This window comes from Mandrillus leucophaeus, unplaced genomic scaffold (assembly GCF_000951045.1).
Source record: "Mandrillus leucophaeus isolate KB7577 unplaced genomic scaffold, Mleu.le_1.0 Scaffold2189, whole genome shotgun sequence".
In the NCBI taxonomy this organism is placed as follows: domain Eukaryota; kingdom Metazoa; phylum Chordata; class Mammalia; order Primates; family Cercopithecidae; genus Mandrillus; species Mandrillus leucophaeus.
This window is the reverse complement of record NW_012102242.1, coordinates 118-24,704: the sequence shown is the minus strand read 5'-3', so window position 1 is coordinate 24,704 and position 24,587 is coordinate 118. Positions and strand designations below refer to the sequence as shown.

Sequence of the window (24,587 nt, the reverse complement as noted above, 5' to 3'; positions counted from 1 at the left end):
TTTTTTTTTTTTTTTTCTCTGCTAGGGGAGAAAACAGATCTAGTCTGAAAAGCTAAATTAAAATTGGAAATTAATTGGCGAGCAGGACAATTGGTTGGATGATCTTAACAGTGTCATTAACCTGTGATAATTTTCCATGTGATGATGTAGTATTTTACTGCAGGGCAAAAAAGAATACCACGGTTGCCTGTCAGGAGACTTTCTTTGTGGATAATTTTGAAGATACATAGACAAATCCTTTTTCTCCTTATTTTTCCAGTCTTCACACAAACTGTTTTCTCTCTCTCTCTCTTTTAAAACCAGTTATTATTTTCCAGATAAAGACACATAGTTTTTTTTTTTTTTATTGTGATTCCATCCTGGTGATTTAATTTTTAGCTTAATTGGACTTCTGGATTTCCTTTTCTACAAATCTTTTTCTCTAGTTGTTATCTGTATGTTTTATTTACTCAATTAACTTATCTGATGTATTCATTTGCCAATAGAACATTATTTCTATGGGAGATCTCAAATCACCATTTCTATTTAAAATACCTTGCTAGTGTTTTAACAGTTCATTTAATCAGTTTAAAATGAGGCATTTCTATTAAATAATGCCACATTTTTTTCAATTTTTATTTTTATGGTGTATTTCTCAGTATTTTAAGGGGAATAAAGATGGTATTTTAATTCTGATTATTTAATATTGTAATTTGCAACATTTATGTAAGTGGGATTAATTAACAGAGTAGATTTGTTCTGAGATGAAAACTACCTCCCTGATGTGTGGATAGTTATGATGTGAATGCCATACATTATCTCTTACCCTACACATTTGAGCACGTAAGAAACAGAACTTACAGGGGTAAACAGTTCTGGAAAATTTTAAAGATACAAGTATTAAATCATGTGAAAAGTGAAAAAACATTTTATTAAATGCATTACCTTTTCATTTTAATGTTAGGATTTGAGTACTTTGTAGAAGGTGATCTGGAAGAGAGTAGGACAATTTTTGTCACTTAAGTGATATCCTGAAATTACTGTCTTTCCCTTGTTCTGACGGTTCAGTTATATATATATATCCTACTGAGAGAAAAACCCAAAAAGACACAAAGTAAGGAGACAGCAAAGAACCAGCAGGCTTTCAAGAATACATATCTGTTTCTGTGTAAGTGTCTTAATAACTTTCTGAGCCATGGCCCTTTTGAGGGACTTCAACTTCCCCTAGCTTGTTTGCTTATGACATGCAAGACAAGAAGAACAAGTACATGATGGCTTCATCTCCACCAGCAGCTTGTGCCCAGAGGAGGAATTGCTCTCCTACCCGTTTCCTTTCTTTGAGCTGTTGGCATTGTATTAACTTTTAATGGCAAAAACTGCAATTACTTTTGCACCAACCTAATAATATGAGAATGTACTTCTGAAACTAGAATGGAAGACAATGGGAAACATGATTCTGTTAACCAGCTTCTCAGAAATATCTATTCACTCAAAGACTTTAAAAAAAACATGAAGTTACTGTGAACCACACTATAATTTTAATACTTTCTGTAACAGTGGTATATCTAAGAGGTTAAAAGGAATACAGGTGCATATTAAAAATACTTCAAGGCAATAAGCCCAAATATTATCTTAGTGTTTTGATTTCAAAAACGTTTTTAGACTGGGCATGGTGGGTCATGCTTGTAATCCTAGCACTTTGGGAGGCTAAGGCGGGTGGATGGCTTAAGCTCAGGAGTTCAAGACCAGCCTGGGCTGTTACATGGTGAAATCCCATCTCTACAAAAAATACACAAAAATTAGCTGGGTATGGTGGCATGTACCCATACTCCCAACTACTCGGGAGGCTGAGGCAGGAGGATCACTTGAGCCTGGGAGGTTGAAACTGCAGTGAACTCTGATTGTGCCACTAACTGCACTCTAGCCTGGGCAACAAAGAGAAACTTTGTCTCAGAAAAAAACAAAAAAAAGTTTTTAATCAAGCTAATATATGTACATAGTTAAGTCAAATGTTACTACAAAACTTATAATGAAAGATAAATATCTTCTGCTTCATCCCTCCTTACCCGTTTTTTGTCTGCACCAACAACTTGTAATTTATCCTGTAATTTCTTAATTTATCAATTATAGGCATCTAGTGACTTCATGTTATGGAAAATGAAGATTTAAAAGTAATACCCTCTGTTACTACCATTCCTCTCAACATGATTATATCACAATTTTTGTTTAAGTCAATGACAAGTATTTACATTATTATTTTTACATTTTGATTTTAATAAAATGTTTTTTCACTTTTCACATGATTTAATACTTGTATCTTTAAAATTTTCCAGAACTGTTTACTCCTGTAAGTTCTGTTTCTTATGTGCTCAAATGTGTAGGGTAAGAGATAATGTATGGCATTCACATCATGACTATCCAAACATCAGTAGTATAATGTGTTACCAATACTTATTCCCATTGAGAATCTCAAAGTCTGTATGATATCTAGTATTTTATTTTAATTTATGGAATGAGGAGGAGTAAAATCCTTACTAGTGACTGAAAACAAAAGCAGAAAACCTTAGTCTTACATGAAGCCCATGAATGGGATTTAGGGGTTTGTAGACTTACCCAAAATTGTATTAATAGGTAAAGATTTTGACATGCATTTCTCTGGAGGAGAGCCCATAGCTCTCCAAAGAAGTCTGTTATCCCCAAACAGTGATTATAACTCAGTTACAGCCATGGAAGGGGCTCCGTAAGCTGTGATTCTCAGTATACTTTGGGTTCATAAACCTGTTTAAAAAGTCTAATAAAAGGCCGGGCGCAGTGGCTCACGCCTGCAATACCAGCACTTTGGGAGGCCAAGGCGGGTGAATCATGAGGTCAGGAGATCGAGACCATCCTGGCTAACAAGGTGAAACCCCATCTCTACTAAAAATACAAAAAATTGGCTGGGTGTGGTTGTGGGTGCCTGTAGTCCCAGCTACTCGGGAGGCTGAGGCAGGAGAATGGCATGAACCCGGAGGCGGAGCTTGCAGTGAGCCGAGATGGTGCCACTGCACTTCAGCCTGGGCGACAGAGCGTGACTCCATCTCAAAAAAAAAAAAAAAGTGTAATAAAAGTTTCCAAATGATTAAGTGTAATTTTAGAGGTTCTTCAGTCCTCCACAACCCATTCTCAGACTTCTTTTTTTTTTTTTTTTGTTCATTCTCAGACTTCTTGAACTTAGTTCTGCTCTTCGGTGCCTGGAGTTTACATCTTTAATTCTCTTTTGTATAACTTTCTATTTTTTGCTTTGGAAATATTTTTTTACTGATTTTTAAATTTTAAGTATTAAATTATAATGGCCATTTTGTGTGTTTTGCTCCAAACTTGGTTTACCACTTCTAAATGATGTCAAATTTTAACTGCAATTCATGATAACCAGCTACACAATAATCTGTCAGCTAAGATAGTTCAGCATATATAGTGTTTTAATTATCAAAGTTTTTCCTACTTCTAAAAATTGTTATCTGGCTGTTCTTCATTAACTGTTTCATTAATAAATACTATTGATACTGAACCTGAGAGGTTCCACAAAGCCAAAGTGGTGCCCTCATTAGGGTATATTTCTTTTCTCTTTGGTTTTTCCCTCTTGTGTTTCCTCTTTGCAGCACTTCCATTCTGTTTTGATTCTATTTCCCAGATAGTAATAGTGTGTCTACCTCTCAAAATACCAAAAAGCTAGCTGGGCATGGCGGCATGCACCTGTAGTCTCTGTCAAGGCCAGCCTGGGCAACATAGCAAGACCTCATCTCTTAAAAAAAAAAAAATTAAATTAAAGCTGCACATTTGAGATTTAGAAAAGTGGAATTTCTATTTGTCTCTAAGAGCATGATTTTCTTTAAAGAGGAGTATCTTCATTTGATTGCAAAAGTTTCTTTTGAGTGTATTTTCTAAAGAAAATATATCAAATTATGCAAATATAGAAATAATGTGAATTTAACTTTCAGTGCAATGCGTGTTTTACTATCTAAATTACCAAGACCATGGATTGTGGATGAGAAGAAAGATGATGGTTATACTGCCTTACATCTGGCTGCCCTTAATAATCATGTAGAAGTGGCGGAACTGTTGGTACATCAGGTAAGAAAAGAGTTAAATAATTCTCTCTCTCTCTCTTTTTTTTTTTTTTTTTTTTCCTTTTTTTGAGACGGAGTCTCGCTCTGTTGCCCAGGCTGGAGTGCAGTGGCCGGATCTCAGCTCACTGCAAGCTCCGCCTCCCGGGTTCACACCATTCTCCTGCCTCAGCCTCCCGAGTAGCTGGGACTACAGGCGCCCGCCACCTCGCCCGGCTAGTTTTTTGTATTTTTTAGTAGAGACGGGGTTTCACCGTGTTATCCAGGATGGTCTCGATCTCCTGACCTCGTGATCCGCCCGTCTCGGCCTCCCAAAGTGCTGGGATTATAGGCTTGAGCCACCGCGCCTGGCCCTCTCTCTCTCTTTTTTAAAACAATTTGGGACCATTGCCATTCATTTATTTATTGCTTTATAAATTGCCTGTTAGTAGGTTCCAGTAAAACCTCATGATGATGAAAATTCAGATATAATGCATATTCTGTCTTCTGCCCAATACTTCTTAAATGCAGGATGGTAATGTGTATGTGAGAGTGAGTCCCTCAATTCCCAGGATTTCCTGTGCACAGTCTTCCTGGATGGGTGGGTGCTACAAAATGGGCATCAACTAACAGAGATTTCCCAGAATGGCTGCCACTGTTATGGAAGTATCATCAACCACAGCACCAAGACCATCTGTGTTGATAATTAAACAGTGTGGCCAGTTGTCAGCAGACTGCAGTTTGTAGCTAAGATTAGGGGATTTATTTCATAACTACTGCTGACCCCTGGAATTTATGACTTGATAGCATTACAGACTCACCTTAGTCATTTCATTCATCTCAGAATAGGATGACACTATGTTTTTATGAGATTGGATTTTGCAGGGAGCCTATTTTGTGGTTTTAGGATATTTTAGTAATTTCAGCAAATTTTTCATATGCTTCAGTAAAGCATATGCCATATAGATGCACTGAAATTACCAAAGAATTATCTGTGGTTCCTGACTTCAAGGAATTTATAGTCTAGTTAAGAAGATGAAACAGAAAAATTTAGCAAATAATATATGTAATTAAATACCAAATTATAAAGTATACATTCCAAAAACTACAGAAATTTAAAGAAATATGTCAAAAGTTAAGCTACCCCCCTACTACTTTAAATCTTTACTATTAAAATTACTACTCTCTGTTAATTATGATAATTCCTTTTTATTCAAAAATCTAAGTGAACTTGTAACACTATCTTGATGTCTTGGTTATTGTTGCCTTGTAGTAAGTCTTGAAATCAGATAGATTAAATCCTCTTTCTTCTTCTTTCTCAGGATTCCTCTAATGTTCTAGATCTTTTGCATTTGCATGTAATTTTTTGTTTGCTTTTGAGACTGGATCTCACTCTGTCACCCAGGCTGGAGTACAGTGGCACAATCACGGCTCACTGCAGCCTTAACCTCCCAGGCTCAAGCAATCCTCCTGCCTCCCAAGTAGCTGGGACTATAGGCATGCGCCACCATGCCTGGCTTTTATTTATTTATTTTTTCTGTAGAGACAAGTTCTATGTTGCCGAAGCTGGTCTCAAACTCCTGGTCTCAAGTGATCATCTTGCCTTAGCCTCCCAAAGTGCCACCATGCCTTGTCCATATAAATTTTAGAATCAGCTTATTAGTTTCTATTAAAAAGTCTTTTGGGAGTTTGATTGCTCTTGCATATATTAGATTTGTTCTTCAGTAGGCTTTTGCGGATGCTATTATAAATTGTATTTTAGCTGGATGTGGTAGCACGCCCCTGTAATGCCAGCTACTCAGGAGGCTAAAGCAGGAGGATTGCTTGAGCCCAGCAGTTGGAGGTTACAGTGAACTGTGGTAACACCACTGCATTCTGGCCTGGGCAGCAGAGCAAGGCCCAGTCAATCAATGAGTCACTCAACAGAATTGTTTTTACATTTCAATTTCCAATTGTATATTGCTAGTAGATACAAATACAATTTTTGTATGTTTTCCATATATCCTGTGACCTTGCTTAAACTTATTCTAGTATCTTCTCTGTGGATTACTTAGTATTTTCTATATAGCAATCATACAAACCAAAAGAATAAAAAATGCAGAAGTAGAACCACACATATGTATAAACAGCAACTCAGATTACTTAAGAAAAAAAGAACCATACATATATAGTCAATTCCTTTTTTTTATAGAAGTGCCAAAGTAATATGGGAAAGGATTGTTTCCCAAAAATAGGGCTAAACCAAGTAGATATCCATATACCAAAAACAAAAAAACCCAAACAAAAAACCTTGACTTTACTTCACAACTTATCCAAAAATTAAATGGGTCATAGACCTGAACATAAAAACTTAAACCATAAAACCAGCCAGGCCTGGTGACTCATGCCTGTAATCCCAGCACTTTAGGAGGCTGAGGCAGGAGAATTGCTTGAGTGTAAGAGTTCGAGACCAGCCTGGGCAACATTGTGAGAACTCATCTCTACTACACACACATACACACACACACACACACACGTGTGTATATATATATTTTAATTAGCTGGGTGTGGTGGCATGTGCCTGTGTCCCAGGTACTTGGGAGGCTGAGATGGAAGGATCACTTGAGCCTGGGAGGTTGAGGCTTCATGCCACTGCATTCCAGCCTGGGTGAAGAGGGAGTGAGACACCATCTCCAAAAAATAAAAATAAATAAAAGGACAAATATAAAAATGGTCAAAAGATTTAAACATCCACTTTACTAAAGGAGATATACAGTTAGCAAATAGGCAAGTGAAAGTGTCATTAGTGATTAACAAAATAGAAATAACCACAACCAGATACTACCAGTTGCCCACTAGAATGACTAAAATTAAAAGACCAATAAAACCAAGTATTGGTTAGGATGTGGAACAATTAGAATTCGTATACAGTGCTGGTGTTTTTTTAAAGCAGGCACTTTGAAAAACAAATTGGTGGTTTCTTACAAAGTTTGACATAAATTTACCATGTGACTTAGCTATCCCACTACTAGGTATGTACTGAAGAGAACGTTGGACACCTTTCTAAGCAAATACTTGTACTGAATGTTTGCAGCAGTTATTATTAGCCCCATACTGGAAGCGAAGCCAAATGTTAATTAAGCTAGTGCCTGGATAAACAAATTGTGCAAATTGTGGTGCACCCATGCAATGAATACTATTTAGTGAAATGTCAATGCTGGAAAAGCTCAGGAAACTTAAAGAAAATCCCCATTGTTCACATTTATATGAGAAATAGACATGATAAAAAATTAAGCTGACACTCAGGAGGCTAAGGCGGGAGTATTCCTTAAGCTCAGGAGTTTGAGGCTGCAGTGAGCTGTGTGCCACTGCACTACAGCCTGGGTGACACAGTGAGACTCTCAAAAAAGAAGAAAAGAAGCTGAGATCAGGTGCCCTCTGACCACATATCAAAGAAACATAATAAAAACAAATGAGAAATTCCCATCTTGAAGAATATAATATAACATTACCAAAGTTTCAGCTCCATATACCCCTCCCTAGTATCAGAGTTGTAACCAGAGGGCATGCGTGGTTCTAAGACCTAAACGAAATGATCAAAGTTTATCTTTTGAATCTTCAGCTCTTTTGTTGATCTCATTTTTAAAAAATTTAAAATTATGCTAGCCATTTGCTAGCCATTTTTATATGTTATTTTTCTTAATCTTCACATTAACCCTGTGAAATAGGTTTTAACTGTCACCATTTTGGAGCTGAGGAAATAGATGACGGAGCTTTGACCTAGGTCCCCAGACTCCGAGGTGCACTTATTTTGTGCCTCAGTCTTTTTCTTCATCAGGGTTCAGCTTTTCTCATATGATTCTTTGGCTGCCCTAGGATCTGGGGTAGGACTTTCTGCTTACTTTAATGCATACTTTTATGTACGAATTAAGCATTGCCTTCTCACCTAAAGCAAAGTTTCTTTTCACAGATTGAGGAAGAGCTCAAATATGCAGCAAGGGGAAGTGAAATTATTAGGTCATTAAAGTAAATCTAAATCCAGTGTGCAGACTCATTAATGTAACTTTTCAGGGAATATTTACAGTTCTAAGGAGTTAATTATTTCCATTGCTTTATAGTGGAGATTGAAAGAGATCTGTCTTTGAACTGTACTGTGCTTTGTCCTTTTTAACTGTTCTTAGATGGAATTAGCATAATAAAGATGATTTTTAAAACTTGCTGTTTTACTTCAGAAAGTTAGTTGCCCCATCCATTTTTCTACTTTAACAGCAACTGTTACCATATGAGAATAACCTTACAGCAGCTGAAGGAGAAAGTAGCCAGCAGTGTTCGGTGTTATTTATTCCTTATGAGTAGTTAGTTTTCACGTTCTTTACTGTTTTCATGTTTACTTTACTTTAACCATTTAAAATTTGTTCTTCTCGTTCAGGGTAACGCAAACCTGGATATCCAGAATGTGAACCAACAAACTGCCCTACACCTTGCTGTTGAACGACAGCATACCCAAATTGTTAGGGTAAAGTATTGACATACATTTTAGCTTACAATTACATTTTAACCATACAGATTCTTAGAACTTCCTGAAAATTGAAATGATACAGTGTTACATGTCTCAAAATGGCATAGTTAGATGTAAGTAAATCTGAATACAATGTGATTTGCCAAGACACATAAGACTATATGCTTGAGATTGGTTTCTATATATAGATGGTACTTTTCTAAAGCTCTTCAGTAAGTATCCTAGAAAGGATTAGGGAAATTGGTAAAGCACCATAAGCAAAGTTTTAATAAACTTATATTTACTGCTAAAGTAATCTATTGAAATGTCAACTATGCATTTTTATTTAAGGGGTTGTAGCTTAGCAAACACTGTTCACATTTATTGTTATTTGAAATTCCTCTTGCTATCCTCCATGGCTTTCCTCATGACCATACATTTGGAGAAAATTTACCAAAAGAAATGGAATCAGTAATAACAGTTGCTTGTTTGTTTACATAATAAAAGAATTTTGAACATTATGATTTGGTCCTGGTGGAAGTGCTTGACATATCTCAAGTCATATATCTAAAGTTAAAAAGAGAAATAAAGTCCTAAATATCCCCCCATTATCATCATCTTAGAGTAGATGAATTAAGTAACATATCGATTCTCATATATTTTTATTTTCTCTAATTCAATATATTTAAATAACCAGAACACATCAGTCTTTGTAAGGAGCCACAGGGTTGGAGAAGAATAGAAGGCAAAAGCATAAAAATGATTAGCTTTAGTGGTAACTTCTTCAGTAGGTCCAGGGTGCTCTCACCATTACTTTAGATATGTTGAAGTTTCTTATGTATGTGGACACGTTACCAATATGAGACATCTTTCTCTTTTAGCTTTTGGTCCGTGCAGGTGCCAAGCTGGATATTCAGGATAAGGATGGGGATACTCCTTTGCATGAAGCTCTAAGGCATCACACTTTGTCTCAGCTACGTCAGCTCCAAGATATGCAAGATGTGGGGAAGGTGGATGCTGCCTGGGAGCCATCCAAAAACACAGTGAGTAAAGATCATCTTTCATTCAGTACCAGTGGAAGAACCTTTTTATGCAAGATCTTATATTTACTGGTAATCTAATCTGTATTGGATAAAATATTTTATCAGACCTACGTACTTAGAAACTTAGTTTATGAACTTAGTCAGTACTAACTTATTGCTCCACATTTTTACCAAAAGTTGTTCAGTTCTGTTGTTGTTGTTGTTATGGACTCTCACTGTGTTGCCCAGGCTGGAGTGCAATGGCTTCATCTCTGCTCACTGCAACCTCCCGGGTTTAAGCGATTCTCTTGCCTCAGCCTCTCAAGTAGCTGGGATTACAGGCGCCTGCCACCATGTCCAGCTAATTTTTGTATTTTTAGTAGAGACGGGGTTTCACCATGTTGGTCAGGCTGGTCTTGAACTCCTGACCTCAGGTGATCCACCTGTCTTGGCCTCCTAAAGTGCTGGGATTACAGGCCTGAGCTACCACCTCTGGCTGTTCAGTTCTTTTTGACATCAACCATTCATAAGTAGATACGTGGTGGTATCTTACTGTGGTTTAATTTGCATTTCCCTAATGACTATTGGTGTTGAGCATCTTTTCATTTGCCTATCACCACATGTATTTTACAAAGTGTCTGCTCAAATCTTTTGTTCATTATTTTGTTGTGTTTGTTGTTTTCTTATTACTGAGTTTTGAGAGTTCTTTATGTAATCGGAATACAAATTCTTTATATGTGAATGCACATATTTTCTCCCAGTTGGTAGGAGATTTGTCTTTTCATTCTTTTTTTATTTTTTATTTTTTGAGACGGAGTCTCGCTGTGTCACTCAGGCTGGAGTGCAGTGGCATGATCTCGGTTCACTGCAACCTCTGCCTTCTGGGTTCAGGTGATTCTCATGCCTCAGCCTCCTGAGTAGCTGGGACTAACAGGCGCCTGCCACCATGCCCGGCTAATTTTTTGTATTCTTTTTAGTAGAAACGGGGTTTTGCCTTGTTAGCCAGGATGGTCTCGATCTCCTGACCTCGTGATCTGCCCGCCTCTGCCTCCTGAAGTGCTGGGATTACAGGCGTGAGCCACCACGCCCAGCCCTTTTCATTCTTCTAATAGTGATTTGGAAGAGTCAAGTTTTTTAATTTTGAAGAAGCCTAATTTATCAAGTTTTTCTTTCATCATTTATGTTTTTTTTTGTGTTCTGTCTGAGACATCTTTGCCAAACCCAAGATCACTAAGGTTTTATGTTTTGTACTAGAAGTTTATAAAGTTTTAGCTGTTATGTTTAGGTCTATGATTCTTTTTGAGTTAATTTTTATATATTGTGTGACGTGTGGATCCAGGTTCATTTACTTGTGGATATCCAGTTGTTCCAGTACCATTAGTTGAAAAGACTTTCTGTTTCTTTTCTTTTTTTTTTTTTTTTTTTTGAGACAGAGTCTCGCACTGTTGCCCGGGCTAGAGTGCAACGGTGTGATCTTGGGACACTGCAACCTCCACCTCCTAGGTTCACGCGATTCTCCTGCTTCAGCCTCCCAAGTAGCTGGCATTACAGGTGCACACTACCACACCCCACTGATTTTTTGTATTTTTAGTAGAGACGGGGTTTCACTATGTTGACCAGACTGGTCTCGAACTCCTGACCTCGTGATCTACCGGCTACAGTCTCCCCAAGTCCAGGGATTACAGGCATGAGCCACCACACCTGGCTGAAAAAACTTTCTTTTTCTACTGAATTGCCAGTGTACTTTTATCCAAAATCAGTTAATTGTTTATGTGAGGATCTCTTTCTGGATCATGTATTCTGTTCTATTGGTCTATGTTTTTAGCTATTTCCCCCAGTCTTGATTACTGTCTACATAATATGTGTTGAAGTCAGGTAGTGTAAGTCCTCCAGTTTTCTTGTTTTTTCGAAGTTAATTTGACTATTCTAAGTCCTTCACATTTCCATATGAATTTTTAAATCATTTTTAAGAGGGTAAAAAGGTTCTGAGACCAAAGTGTTTGAGACCTCTGCCTTATTTATGACCATGGATAAATTCTCTTAGCTCTGTGTGCCTCTTTTTTTCTCATTTTAAAATGGGAAGAGGAGAGCACTTACCTTGATAAGGTTGTTGTAAAGATCATGGAAAATGTGTAAAATAATACTTGATCCATTTTAGACACTCAGTAAATGTTAACAATTATTGCTACTATTTTCACATAAGATGACGAGAAGAATCTCAGATAATATGATCAGACCCTAATTTGTCTCATTCTCTATATCTTGGCTCAGTTCCTAGTCATTGATTCTTTTCTCAGTTTTCTCTCCTGTCATTGTTTCAAGTTGGTTGCTAACTGCTCCAGAGCCAAATTAATTAGTATCTCAATCGAAGTCCCACTTTTGAGTTCCGTTGGGCTTAATTGACTTGATTTGGGTTATTTGTCCATCCCTGTACTAGCCACATAGGTAAGGTAGAGATATCTGACTGGTTTGGGCCATTTTTGGTCCACCCCTGCAGCTGGAGAATGTAGGTCCACCTCTACAACTGGAGAAAGCATACTTGTGTGTATGCTTGAGAAAACTGGGGTAGAGCGGTGGGGAGGGAACATTAGGACTGGAAGTCACAAATATCCAACATACACACACATACATATATGTGATGGCAAGAATTGATGGCAGATTCCTAGAGGGAAAATCATGACTCTTTTTATTTTATTGCAGTTAATAATGGGACTTGGTACCCAGGGGGCAGAGAAGAAGAGTGCAGCATCTATTGCCTGTTTCTTGGCAGCCAATGGCGCTGACCTGAGCATTCGAAATAAGAAGGGTCAGTCGCCACTTGATCTCTGTCCTGATCCGAATCTCTGCAAAGCACTGGCAAAGTGTCATAAGGAAAAAGTCAGGTTTGTATAATTTATTATCATAAAACTTAATATTCTGTACAGAAAATATCATGTGGTTTCATAATGGAGGACGTGGCTACTTGAAGATGTCTTTATCTTTGCTTTTCCTGTGTCTTTTTGTTGACCCTTTCGTCCCTGAAATTTTTCTTCATTGAAAATTTTTCTGCAGGCAGCTTGTCTCTTATTTTATGCCACATTCCACACATTATTAAGTGCAATGCTCTATATTTAATAAGTTCCAAGGAACTAAACTAGTCTGATCTTCTAGTACTCCCATGTGTTAGAGGGATTTATAAGAAAAAGTCCTCTAGTAAAATTGCTTTTATTAATGTTATATGTATTTTAAATTGTATTTATTTTTTATTTTATTATTATTATTTCTTAAAAATAGGTCTCGCTGTGTTGCCCAGGTTGGACTTAAACTCCTGGGCTCAAGCGATCCTTTTGCTTCATCCTTAGTAGCTGGGACTTTATGCATGTGCCACTGTGCCTGGCTCTGTATTTAAAATTTAAATAGAATCTTCCTAAGAGAGGCAACTTACACTCCGTGAACAGGGTATATATCTCACACAAACTCTGTAATAAATCTTAGCACCCTGCTCAGTGCCTGACAGGTGCACTCAGTAACTATCAATGGAGAATTGACAGAATTAATACATGAATGCAACAGTTCCTGGTGGAGTTTTCTCTAAAGATGATCATTTCACATTTGTCTCTTTTTCTGAAAGATATGTCAGTGATTTTAGTTATTATTTATGACATAACTGATTTCCTTATGAGATATTATGGCTGTACAAAAAGGTACACATCTCATTGCTTTTTTAAATCTGAACAGTGCTGTGCAACTGTTGTTGCCCTTTATACCTGGTTCTTGTCACTGAAATTTCAGTAGCTGTTGCTTAACCTTAGTGTTCCTTGCCTCTCTTTTAATTTATGTGTAGTGATGAAATATTATCTCTTTGGAATCTGTGCATAGAACTGTGTTATAGAGGAAATTAATATAGTGAGGTATATACATTTCTTTAAGTGTATTCTTAAGGAACATTAAATTCTATTACAAAAAGAGCATGCATCGGCCAGGTGCGGAGGCTCACACTTGTAATCTCAGCACTTTGGGAGGCTGAGGCAGGTGGATTGAGGTCAGGAGTTCGAGACCAACCTGGCTAACATGGTGAAACCCTGTCTCTACTAAAAATACACAAATTAGCTGGGCGCACGCCTGTAATCCCAGCTACTTGGGATGCTGAGACAGGAGAATTGCTTGAACTGGGAGGCGGAGTTGCAGTGACACAAGATCACACCACTGCACTCCAACCTGGGCAACAAGAGCAAAATTCCATCTCAAAACAAAACAAAATAAAAAAGAGAATGTATCTATAAATATAAAGATACAAGGCACTGTAATTACTGCAGTAATAACTTTTAAACAATGGGGTCTAAGATGGACCCTCTTTGTGTACATGTGTGTATGTGTTCATGAGTTTCTGAAATTGTGGTAGAAACAGGACATCCCTTTTCTGTAGCTGTAGGTGGTCATATGTATTTCTGTGCCTTGTGTCTGTGTTTACAGATGCATTCTATCTTTCTGTAATATAATTTTATATGCCTTAAGGATACACTTAAAATGTCAAAACAGCAGCTGAAGTGTTATATTTTCCAAAGTGCCCTATCTGTTGTGGACTCTGTTGACACTTTGTTCCATCTTTGGTTAGGATAAATAACATGGGGGCTGGTGGGGATTTTTGTTTTATTCCTATGCCTTCCTCTGCTGGTTCTATATAGATACAACAGGTTCTGAGCAAAATTTTGTTTATGCTAAGTTTTTTTTTATTGCTGTTTTTTATTTCATTGTTAGAAGATTCATCCTTTTCCACTGGGTGAGTGAGTGTTCAGTTTGAAGTTTGAATTGTGTTAGAAGTACCTAAAGATGCAGAGATGTATATAAACACAAAAATTTAGTGTTTCACATACAGATGTTAAAGCTTAATTCTTTAATATGACTTTTTATGTATACTAATGATGCTCCAGGTGTATTTTTAAACATTTTAATTAGTGAATTTGTAATAAGATAGGCTTGATTTGAAATACTTTCTTTTATTAGTGGTCAGGTGGGTTCTCGGAGTCCTTCTATGATTAGTAATGATTCTGAAACCTTAGAAGAGTGTATGGTGTGCTCAGATATGAAGAGAGATACTCTTTTTGGCCCATGTGGACATATTGCTACCTGTTCTTTATGTTCTCCACGAGTCAAGAAATGCCTCATCTGTAAAGAACAGGTTCAATCCAGGACAAAGGTAAGATATATTTAATATAGTATTTTGTCATTTTATGCAGTTCTTTGAGACTAGAATTAATAATAAGATTAAATGACGTCATGCATCTGTGTAATTTTGCTCTTCCAAAGAATGATTTAAATATAGGAATATATAATTTCTGTATTTATCAGGAGATCAGACTTTCTTAATTTATTGCTGGTTTACAATCTTGCTTATTAATGTACTGATTTGCTAAGTTAATTATTATCTGAGTTTATCGATACACCATTTTTACTGCCAAATTTTTTTAGCTGTTAATGTGTTCCCTTCATTATATCTAAAGTATGGTAAAGTTAAAATTATCTACCATTTTGCTTTCAAAGCTCCCTGTAACCTAAAGATAGATTTATTCTACTTTGGATTGTAGTTACTTGTATGTTGCACTTTTTTTGAAGTACACAAACTGTTTTGTATTCATATTTGTAAAATACTTAATTCATTTATTTGGTAGATTGTCACACATTCTAGATTTGATTGTTTTATCAAGTTGTTGTTTAACTTGCTGTCTTCTGTGTTTCCTGTAAGCTGGAAGTTAGATGTAATAGTTTGATCAGGGTCTGCTTAACATTTTTGGCAAGAAAGCTTCACAGTTGATGCCACACACTTTACATTATGTCCCATCTGAAGGCAAATAAAGTCTTGTCTCCCTGTAATTAGTGATGGCCAAAATCTATATCTGCTCTGAACTTTTTCTCTCTCTTGACTCCTTTTGCTTTTTGGGAAGTATAGTTCTTTTCTGAGTTTTATTGTTTTCCATGTAACTTAGTGCTTTATTATAACTGTACCATATTACTAATTTTGCTTTACTGAAATAATTTATTTTTTAGTTTTTCAGTACTCAAATGTGTGTGTGTGTGTTGCATATAAAGTGAAATTTGAGTTTCCTACAAAAATGTTTCTCTCGAGGTGAATAGTTTAAACCAAAGAGTATGTTGGTTTTGAAGTAAAAACTCATGGAGTTTATATTTCTTTTTCCATTCCCTTCTTTTTATAATCTTTATTTCTGTCTTGCTATTTATTTTTTCTTAAGCTATTCATTAACCATCATTAATAAGAAAGGAGCTGTTAGTAATTCTCATAATGAATCAGCTGGCAGTGACTTAAAAGGTGTTGCCTTGATAGTGCTTCTTCTATTTTCAACCTTCTAAGCCTGGGTGGTTTTTATGATCGAAATTAATGTATCTTTCATAGAATTTTTAGCACAGGAAAAAGCACAAGGAAGTTATTTTTGATAGGAGATACTGGAGTGCTTGTATGTATGTAGCTGCTTGATCAATTCATAAAGCTGAGAAGGGTGAACTAATAGCACTTACTGTGTGCCAAACACTGTGTTGGCATTTCATTTGTATTAAATAGGTGTTAACCCTGCTTAATAAATTAATGTGGATCATTCTACTTGGCATTTATAATTTGCTTTAGGTGCCTGCTTACAAAGTAATAGTTTGGGAAAGAATATAAAAGAAGAACAAAAATTTAAGCCGTTCTTTTGTTTTTAGATTGATCTGTGTATTCTGCCATTGTGTTTGAAACTTTTTGTTAGATTAAACCCTGTTTCAACAAACCTTTATTGAACTCCTGTTTTATAGTCAAGACAAAGATGTATATAATAATCACCTGCTAAAAATTTGTAATCTATTGGTAAACTATGACTTATATATAAGCTACTCTGTCATATTGGGTGTTATAGGTGCTTTAAGAGAGTTATAAACTGAGTAGGAGTTTAGAGCCTCAAGTTGTCAGAAGCAGAGTCTTAGCTATGAAGTTATTCTTACAAAAGCTGTGGCTCAAAGAAATATACTGACAGCTGGTTCTTGAATGCAGGTCTCTTGATTCTTAAGCCCCTGTTCTTTTCAGGTGCATAGACAAAATTAAGAATGATGTCTGCAAGGGATAGTTGATGGAACAGAGAAGGAGAGAGGAAAGAGGAAAGAATATGCTTTCATTCTTTTTCAGACCTTTTGAATATAGTTATTTCAAGAATTAATAGGCTTGCAATTTGATTTTTAAATATAAAAGTTTTAAATCTGTAGAAAAGTAGAAAAACTATTGATACACCCACCCAACAGATTTGCCAGGTTGGTTGTAGAGCCTTTGACTATGAAGAAATAGTGACCCCAAGTGGTTAAAGGATAATGAACATCTTCATTGAAGAAAAACAAATTACAGTATTTGGAGGGTGGTATAAACAAGCACAGGATCCTTTTCTGTTAGAGAAATACAAAGAAAGAAATTAATTGAATTAACATGAACTATTTCTGTTGAAATAGCAAATACACGTTTTAAAAAATGCTAGCAAGGAAAGTGGCAAACAGGCAGTCTCTAAACTGGAGTCTAGGAGGCCAGCCCGGCTGTATGTACAAACATGACACAGTATGCTTTGGTTTAGTGACTCCACTCCTGGAAGTCTAACCTGAGGAAATAATTCAGGAGGAAAAGGTATGGCTACAATTTTTTTTCTTACAATAGGGGAATAGATACAGATATGGTTTTTAGAGCAGTTGGCTATATTATTTTAAACTCTTTAGAAACAATTCCGACAAAAAGACAAATGCAATGGAAACCATTTTAAAAACCAACACGTTATGTAGAAAGGAGAAGATAATTATTATGTATTAGGCACTGATTTTATATATTACACATTGAACTACTTTATACCTATCTGATTTACTCTTTATCACCCTGTGAAGGATTATTCTTTATTGTTTAGATAAATAATGTTGTAGCCCAACAATGTTAGGTAATTTGTTGGTGTTGGAGGTAGATTTTGAATCCAGGAATGTCAGTGTCTTGATCAACCATGTCTTACTGCATTCCACTTTTTCTATACTTACATAAATTCTGTGTGCATACTGAGGTATAAGTTGGGAAAGTCCATAGAGAGAGAGAGAGAGAGCATGCGTACATGTATTTGGTTGTTTGGGTGATGCTGTAGGTGAATAGTAGTTGCCATTTTTGAACAGTAATATTAAGTGACGCCAGAGATGGCTAAATGTGACTCTGTGTTAGAAGGGAGAATAGGTGAAAGACAGATGAGTAGCCAAGGGCTGTGGGGTGGGGATACAGGAAGCCAGAGCCAAGGTAATTAATAGTTAAATGTCCAAGCTCAGATTAAGTGGACATGAAGAGGAGGTGAAAGTGAGGGAGGTTATGGATAGGCTGTGGAAGTCTTGCTAGAGATCAGAGAGAAAGAACAGCCCAAAGCCGTGGGCTTCAGGCAGCATGGGAACTGACCAAGTTCTGGAAAAGGGCACTTTAAGGTAGAGTATCTTAAATGTGGGTAAACAGAAAAATCCCTCTTGGATTTTAGCAATTTGGCTAGTCTAGCTAGATTTTTATTAATATTAGAAATCTGTCTTCTTTTAGTCATTTCTTTCAGTCATTTCTTTTTTGTTTTTTTGAGATGGAGTCTCGCTCTGTCGCCCAGGCTGGAGTGCAGTGGCATGATCTCGGCTCACTGCAAGCTCCGCCTCCTGGGTTCACACCATTCTCCTGCCTCAGCCTCTGGAGTAGCTGGGACTACAGGTGCACGCTGCCACGCCTGGCTAATTTTTTGTATTTTTAGTAGAGATGGGGTTTCACTGTGTTAGCCAGGATTGTTTCAATCTCTTGACCTTGTGATCCGCCTGCCTCGGCCTCCCAAAGTGCTGGGATTACAGGCGTGAACCCCTGCACCCGGCCTAGTCATTTCTTATTTTACTACTTTATTTGTTCATTGTCTTTTTTAGTTCCCCCTCAAAAGTAGTTTTTGGGGGAAAAAATATTGAAGCCTCCAGAGGCTTTCTCAGAGGAAGTGGAGTTTTTTTTTATTCTATATTTTAGGACAGATAGGGAGATGAAGGTAGAATAGAAATAAGTGCCTGTTAAGCTAGGATATATAAAGATGTGAAAATGAATAACCAGGAAAGCAGAGGATGAGGGGAAAGTGTGTGTTAAATTTCTCTGTGCCTAGAGTGTTTTCTTATGGAGGAAATACATTTGGATATAATCGAACTTGTTAGTGTTACTAGATTTATCTATAGATGGTCACTCTGTGCTGTAACCTCTTTTTCTATAGATTGAAGAATGTGTGGTGTGCTCTGACAAGAAAGCAGCTGTTCTTTTTCAACCCTGCGGCCACATGTGTGCTTGTGAGAGTAAGTAGCTTATACAGAGTTCCTCAATATTATTACAAAAATAGAAAGTGAAACAAAATTATGGTTTTGAGGGTTTTTTTGCTTTTGCTTTTGGATAACTCATAAAAAAGTTGATGGGCCCCGAGTACCTTCTATTTCTTTCTCCATACTAGAATGTCAGCTGTTTCCCTCCATGCGTCTGAGCATTAGGGAAGACTGAATATGCTGTGTTTTATTTCAGTTGTATTAGCACAAAAGGGTCTCTTTCCACACATAATAGAAATTTATTTTGAAAAATAAATATTAAAACATTTAGTCTAGTCTTTGTTCACATAGAAAATTAGCATGTCTTCATTTGTCTTCACCTTAATATTGCCTCTCCTGTGTACTTTCCTCACTGCAGAAGAATCAACAGCAACCGTTTCTGGGGCTGTAATTTCTGGCCTTCTGTAAACTTTTATGCCAAGAGAGCTTTTAGAAATCTTTTCTGTGTGAGGATAGTATTAAAATTTAAAAGATGTTTTAAAGTTTCTTTTAAATATATTGTCTTGAAGGCCTTTGCCCTTGTTCTTTTCAAGTTCATACACTGTTAAATATTCTCTTCCCTTTGCTTTTCTTCATTTTGTCAGTAAAGGATTTTATTTTATTTTATTTTTTATTTTTGGCAGAGTCTCGCTCTGTCACCCAGGCTGGAGTACAGTGACACAATCTCAGCTCACTGCAACCTCTGCCTTCCCAATTCAAGCGATTCTCGTGTCCTCAGCCTGGGCAACAGACTGAGACTGTCTCAAAAAATAAAAAAAAAAATTAAAAAAAAAAATTGCAATAGGCAGCTGGTCAACTGAAGAAAGGGTGAAGGTTTTGTTTTGTAACATTTTGCCTAAAGTGACTGTTTTTGTTTACAAAAGAGTGGTATAATGGCTATTACCCAATACTATCAAAAGGGCACATAAAGAATTCTCTGTCTTAAGTAAAAAGGACTCAGGTTAAGTTTTCATAGGCCAGAGGTTGGCAGACATTTTTTGTAAAGGGTGAAATAGTAAATATTTTTGGCTTTGTAGGCCACATGGTTTCTGTAGTAACCACTCAACTCTTTCCCACTGCTCTACTCTGCACTGTGGTGCAAAAACAACCATGGAAAATATGTAAATAAATGGGCCTGACTGTGTTCAATGAAACTGGTTTTATAAAAGCAGATGACAGGTCAGATCTGGCCCTCAGGTGTAGTTTGCTGACATCTATCATTCACCAAAGTGATACCTACATGAGACTTGAAAGATGATTATAATTATTAGTTGATAACACAGATTCTAGAGCCTTAATATAATATTTCCCCCCAGGAGCTTCCAGAATTTTTGCCATGGCCTTTGTTCCTTTTTAAAATTTTTTAAAATTAAATTAAATTTTTTTTTTTTATTTAAAAAGCTTCAGCTTTAAATTTAGCCTTCTGACTCTGGGCTTGTGCCTTCAACATTTTCACAATGACATTCTGCTCTTCGAAAGGAAAGCATTCTTGATCCTGTCATGGGTACATTTAGCAGTCATGGAAACACTATCGGCCGTGCTGACAGTTTTTAAAATTTTAGACAACCTTATAAGAACTTTAGGTCTCACAGCATGAATCCCTTGAAGTCTGCCTGAGCACACGCCACATGCAGACATTGGTGCTTTCCCTACCTTCTTGATAAAAAGTTAACAATACCAGGGTTTGGGACAGCCTAGTTTTGTTAAATGCTGTGTTGTAGGAAAGCCTATGATGGTGTGTCAAAACTAGATCATGCTGAGTGCCTCTAGATAGCATCCCTGGAAGAGGAAAAACAGTCTTTGCTTTAAAATGTATTTAATGACAAGAGCAACAACCAACTTTTATTGAGCTCTTAACTCTGTACCAGGCATTTTAATCTCTTTTTGAGTATTTCCTCATTTATTTTCAGAACAATCCCAAGAAGTAGATGGTTTTCTCTATTTTATAGACATGCTCTTAAACATTTATTTGCTAAGGGAGATGAAACTGAGGTGGAATATATTCCTTTCCCAAGGAGTATACGGTAACGTAATTAGTGCAGTACTGCCATCACAGTCAGGTTAGGCGGTGAAAGTGCTTTGGCATGCCAAAGGAAGGAGAGATTACATCCCTTTTGGAGGTGCTGAAGAAAGATTAGAAACAATATAGATAGAAACAATACAAACAGAGAAGATAGAAGCAAAGATAGAAACAATACAATAACTAAACAGTTAATTTTAGATAATTGTGTTTATATATTATATATTTAGTCAATTAGTCCTTATGTTGAAGAAAAAAATCTGCCTTCAAATTGAAGACAAATCCCAAACCAGATTTCCACTTAGCGTTAGCTCCTACCTAGTGCATCATGTATAACCAAGCGTCAGACCCATTTATGTTTAGGTTTTGGCATGAGGTCAGCCTTGGTAACTAACTGTTCTCCATCCGTCAGTGTGCATAGTAAACTGTTAGGAATGTAGGCCCTACTCTGTCCACATCAGTGGTTTTGTGCTTTGTTCAAATCTAGTGGTTTGCCGTAACCTGGATATTCTGCCATGGTTTCCATTATTTTTCCCATTTTTGAAATGACAAGACACTTGATATGTAGGCTAAGATATGGAATACATTTTCATAATAAATGTTAACGAGAAAGAATATGTTGAATTGCTGTGTGTTATTTTATAATTAATTAACAAGTTTAGATGTAAGGTAGTATTAACAATTCACAACATACAGTTGTGTCTAGATATTTCTTATTGGAATGGGAATGCATTCTTCTGAAATATTGTTTATAGCCTTTGCAAATCAAATATTAGAAAGATAATCTTTTATGAAAATTAAATTTTTTTCCTGAACTGCTATATTAAAAAAGCAATCAGTAAGCAATTTCCTTGTTACATTGCATCAATTTGGTAAGAGAAGGAAAGAATTGTTCAGTATATTTTAGCACTTTTAGAGAAAAGCCATTTACAATAGAAAATATTTTTAGAAAATTATCATGTTGGCGGGGTGGCGGGCAGGGTGGGAGAGAGCATTAGGACAAATAGCTAATGCCTTCAGGACCTAAAACCTAGGTGATGGATTGATAGGTGCAGCAAACCACCATGGCACACGTGTACCTGTATGCGTCCAACAAACCTGCAGTTCTGCACATGTATCCCAGAGCTTAAAGTAAAATAAAAATAAACAAATATAAAGAAAATTATCATGTAAGCAAGCTTATAATTCTAGTATTAGTTGACATTTGTCACTATTATCTCTCTCCTTTATTCTCAAGTCTTAAGATCTTGAAATATTTATTGTTTCACTTATTTCTTTAAAAAACAAATTTCACAGTTTATTCAGCTGTATTAGAAAATGTTATTGTTTTCATAATGGAGGGCTCTCTATTCTGGAGGCTACCGATGGAGAATACTCATTCTTAGGTTGATAACATTTTAAGGAGGTAGAATTGCATATTGATGTAACTTGCATAACATATATTTCAGTGTGAAGTTTAAGTCATAAAGATTAGCAGAGAAAGGCAACACTCTCATTAATGTTCTCTTTTGTAAGAAGTGTCTGTGTTACCATTTTCCAGACTGTGCTAACCTGATGAAAAAGTGTGTGCAGTGTCGAGCAGTAGTTGAACGAAGAGTGCCTTTCATTATGTGCTGTGGAGGGAAAAGTTCAGAAGATGCCACTGATGATATCTGTAAGTCAATTGTCTTAAGCATTTTCATATTTTGCTTTTTTTGGGGACTTGCACGAATACCTCTTCTCTTTCGTAATATACTACTGCCTTATAAAACCTAAGATGTCTGACTTGGATCCACAGTGGAGCAGGTATTGTTTTCTGGTGCTCTTGTTATATTACAAGAAACCTGAAATTCTATTTTTCTGTGATTATAGAACTGTAACATCAATCTTTTGAGAAACATGTATGCTATTAAGAATATTGTTGTGTTCTTGCATAAGGAAAATTTGTGCTCTATTTTAAGATGAAGTTTAGTGTGTTTTGTCCAGGGGCGGGGCACCATATTACAATTTATTTTTCAGTTTACTGAAAGTATTAACCTGCTTCCATTATGCAACAGGTTTGTTTACTTCGTTTAGGTTTTTTATGGAATGGTAATTATTTGGGGCAGAGTAATTATAGGCAAACAAAAATGTTAACAGTGAAAGGGTGGAAAAATGAAAAATAAATGATTTCCCCTCAACATTTTCAGTAGTACAGCTATTTCAAAGTATTTTTTCTCTTTGCACTAGATATTAGCTGAATGGTTTCTTTGATTTCATATTCTCTGAACATGTTTTATGAGCAGATGAGGAAGAGCATTAGTGTGTAGCAACTTCTGCGTGAGATTTTTGTCTTTATCACAAATAGAACAGAATAAAAATCTCAGGGACAGATTAACTAGAATAAAAGACCAAGGATCTAGAGAATAGGAAAAGTGAAATCAAAGATTTCCCTTCATGTTTGCGTACTGTGAATGATGGCCTTTCTTGACTTCCTCATCTCAAATCAGTAATAACAAGGAAGTTTAGTCATAAAGAAAGGAGACTAGATTTTTGTATGTCCTCATAAAAATCATCTAAGAGATTTTAATTATTGCTGCCAAAGCTGGCCAGAACTCTGCTGGTTACTTTATTGGTTCATATGGTACAGGAACAGAGGAAACAAGCATAGAATGTATTGGTGAGCTTGCCAAAGGAAGCATGTAGAGCCTTGGAAAACCCAGAAGTCTGTGTATGGATTGTGCTCTGGCTGAATTAAATATAATTGTAAATTAATGTGCGAACTATTTCTTTTTGGAGTTCATAAATGGAAGAGTGTAACAGAATGTCACTACTGTATCTGTTGTCCAAGAGTGAGAAAACTTTTTAAAGAGGATTGTAATAATAGTTTTATGTTTTTAATAAACAAAACAGTAATAATTTTATAAATACAATGTCATTCTGTCAAAGCAATAATAACTGAAAATCTTTTAAAATCTACATTACAGCAAGTGGGAATATTCCGGTGTTACAAAAGGACAAGGATAATACCAATGTCAATGCAGATGTGCAAAAGTTGCAGCAACAGTTACAAGACATTAAAGAGCAGGTAATAATGATTTCATGTAAACAGTGACGCTATGAATGGCACTGAATATTTTCCTGTAAAACTACTAGTGTTTCTGTAATACGTATGGTTTATATTAGTGTATCACTTGTATTATTTGAATATTTGCAATGATTAGAGGGTTTAATCGGCACTTTCCAAAACAGGTAACACACAAATGGCCAATGAACATGAAAAAATAGTCCAATCACATTAGTGATCAGGAAATGAAAACTAAAACCACAAGGAAGTTCTTTTTCATAACTGTTAGATTGAGGAAAATGTTAAAGACTGTCAGTATCAAGTGTTAGGCAGAATATGTAGCAGCCATAACTCATACACTGCTGGTGGGAATATGTATTAGTAGAAACACTTTGGAAGACAGTTTGTCATTATCTAATAAAATGGAACAGGTTATTGTTTAGGAATATAAACTTGGAAAAAACCCATACAGATGGTATTAAAAGTCGAAGGTAGTCCAGGCGCAGTGGTTCATGCCTGCAATCTCAGCACTTTGGGAGGCCAAAGTAGGAGGATTTCTTGAGCCCAGGAGTTCAAGAGCAGCCTAGGCAACACAGTGAGACCTCAACTCTACAAATAATAATAAAAAAAATTAGCTGGGTGTGGTGAC

General features: G+C 36.3%; 1 protein-coding gene across 1 annotated transcript in view; it reads left to right on the top strand.

The window, feature by feature from the left end:
- Nucleotides 1-23,959, top strand: part of LOC105540278 (E3 ubiquitin-protein ligase MIB1) — a gene marked incomplete at both ends in the record, with an annotated part of 101,587 nt that extends 77,628 nt beyond the window's left edge. Inside the window, 8 exons of the mRNA XM_011980821.1 lie at nt 3,957-4,089; nt 8,470-8,556; nt 9,420-9,581; nt 12,261-12,442; nt 14,544-14,736; nt 18,812-18,890; nt 22,454-22,567; nt 23,859-23,959. Coding sequence (XP_011836211.1) covers nt 3,957-4,089; nt 8,470-8,556; nt 9,420-9,581; nt 12,261-12,442; nt 14,544-14,736; nt 18,812-18,890; nt 22,454-22,567; nt 23,859-23,959 — 1,051 coding nt within the window. The remainder of the gene's footprint in view (nt 1-3,956; nt 4,090-8,469; nt 8,557-9,419; nt 9,582-12,260; nt 12,443-14,543; nt 14,737-18,811; nt 18,891-22,453; nt 22,568-23,858) is intronic.
- Nucleotides 23,960-24,587: the final 628 nt, after the last annotated feature.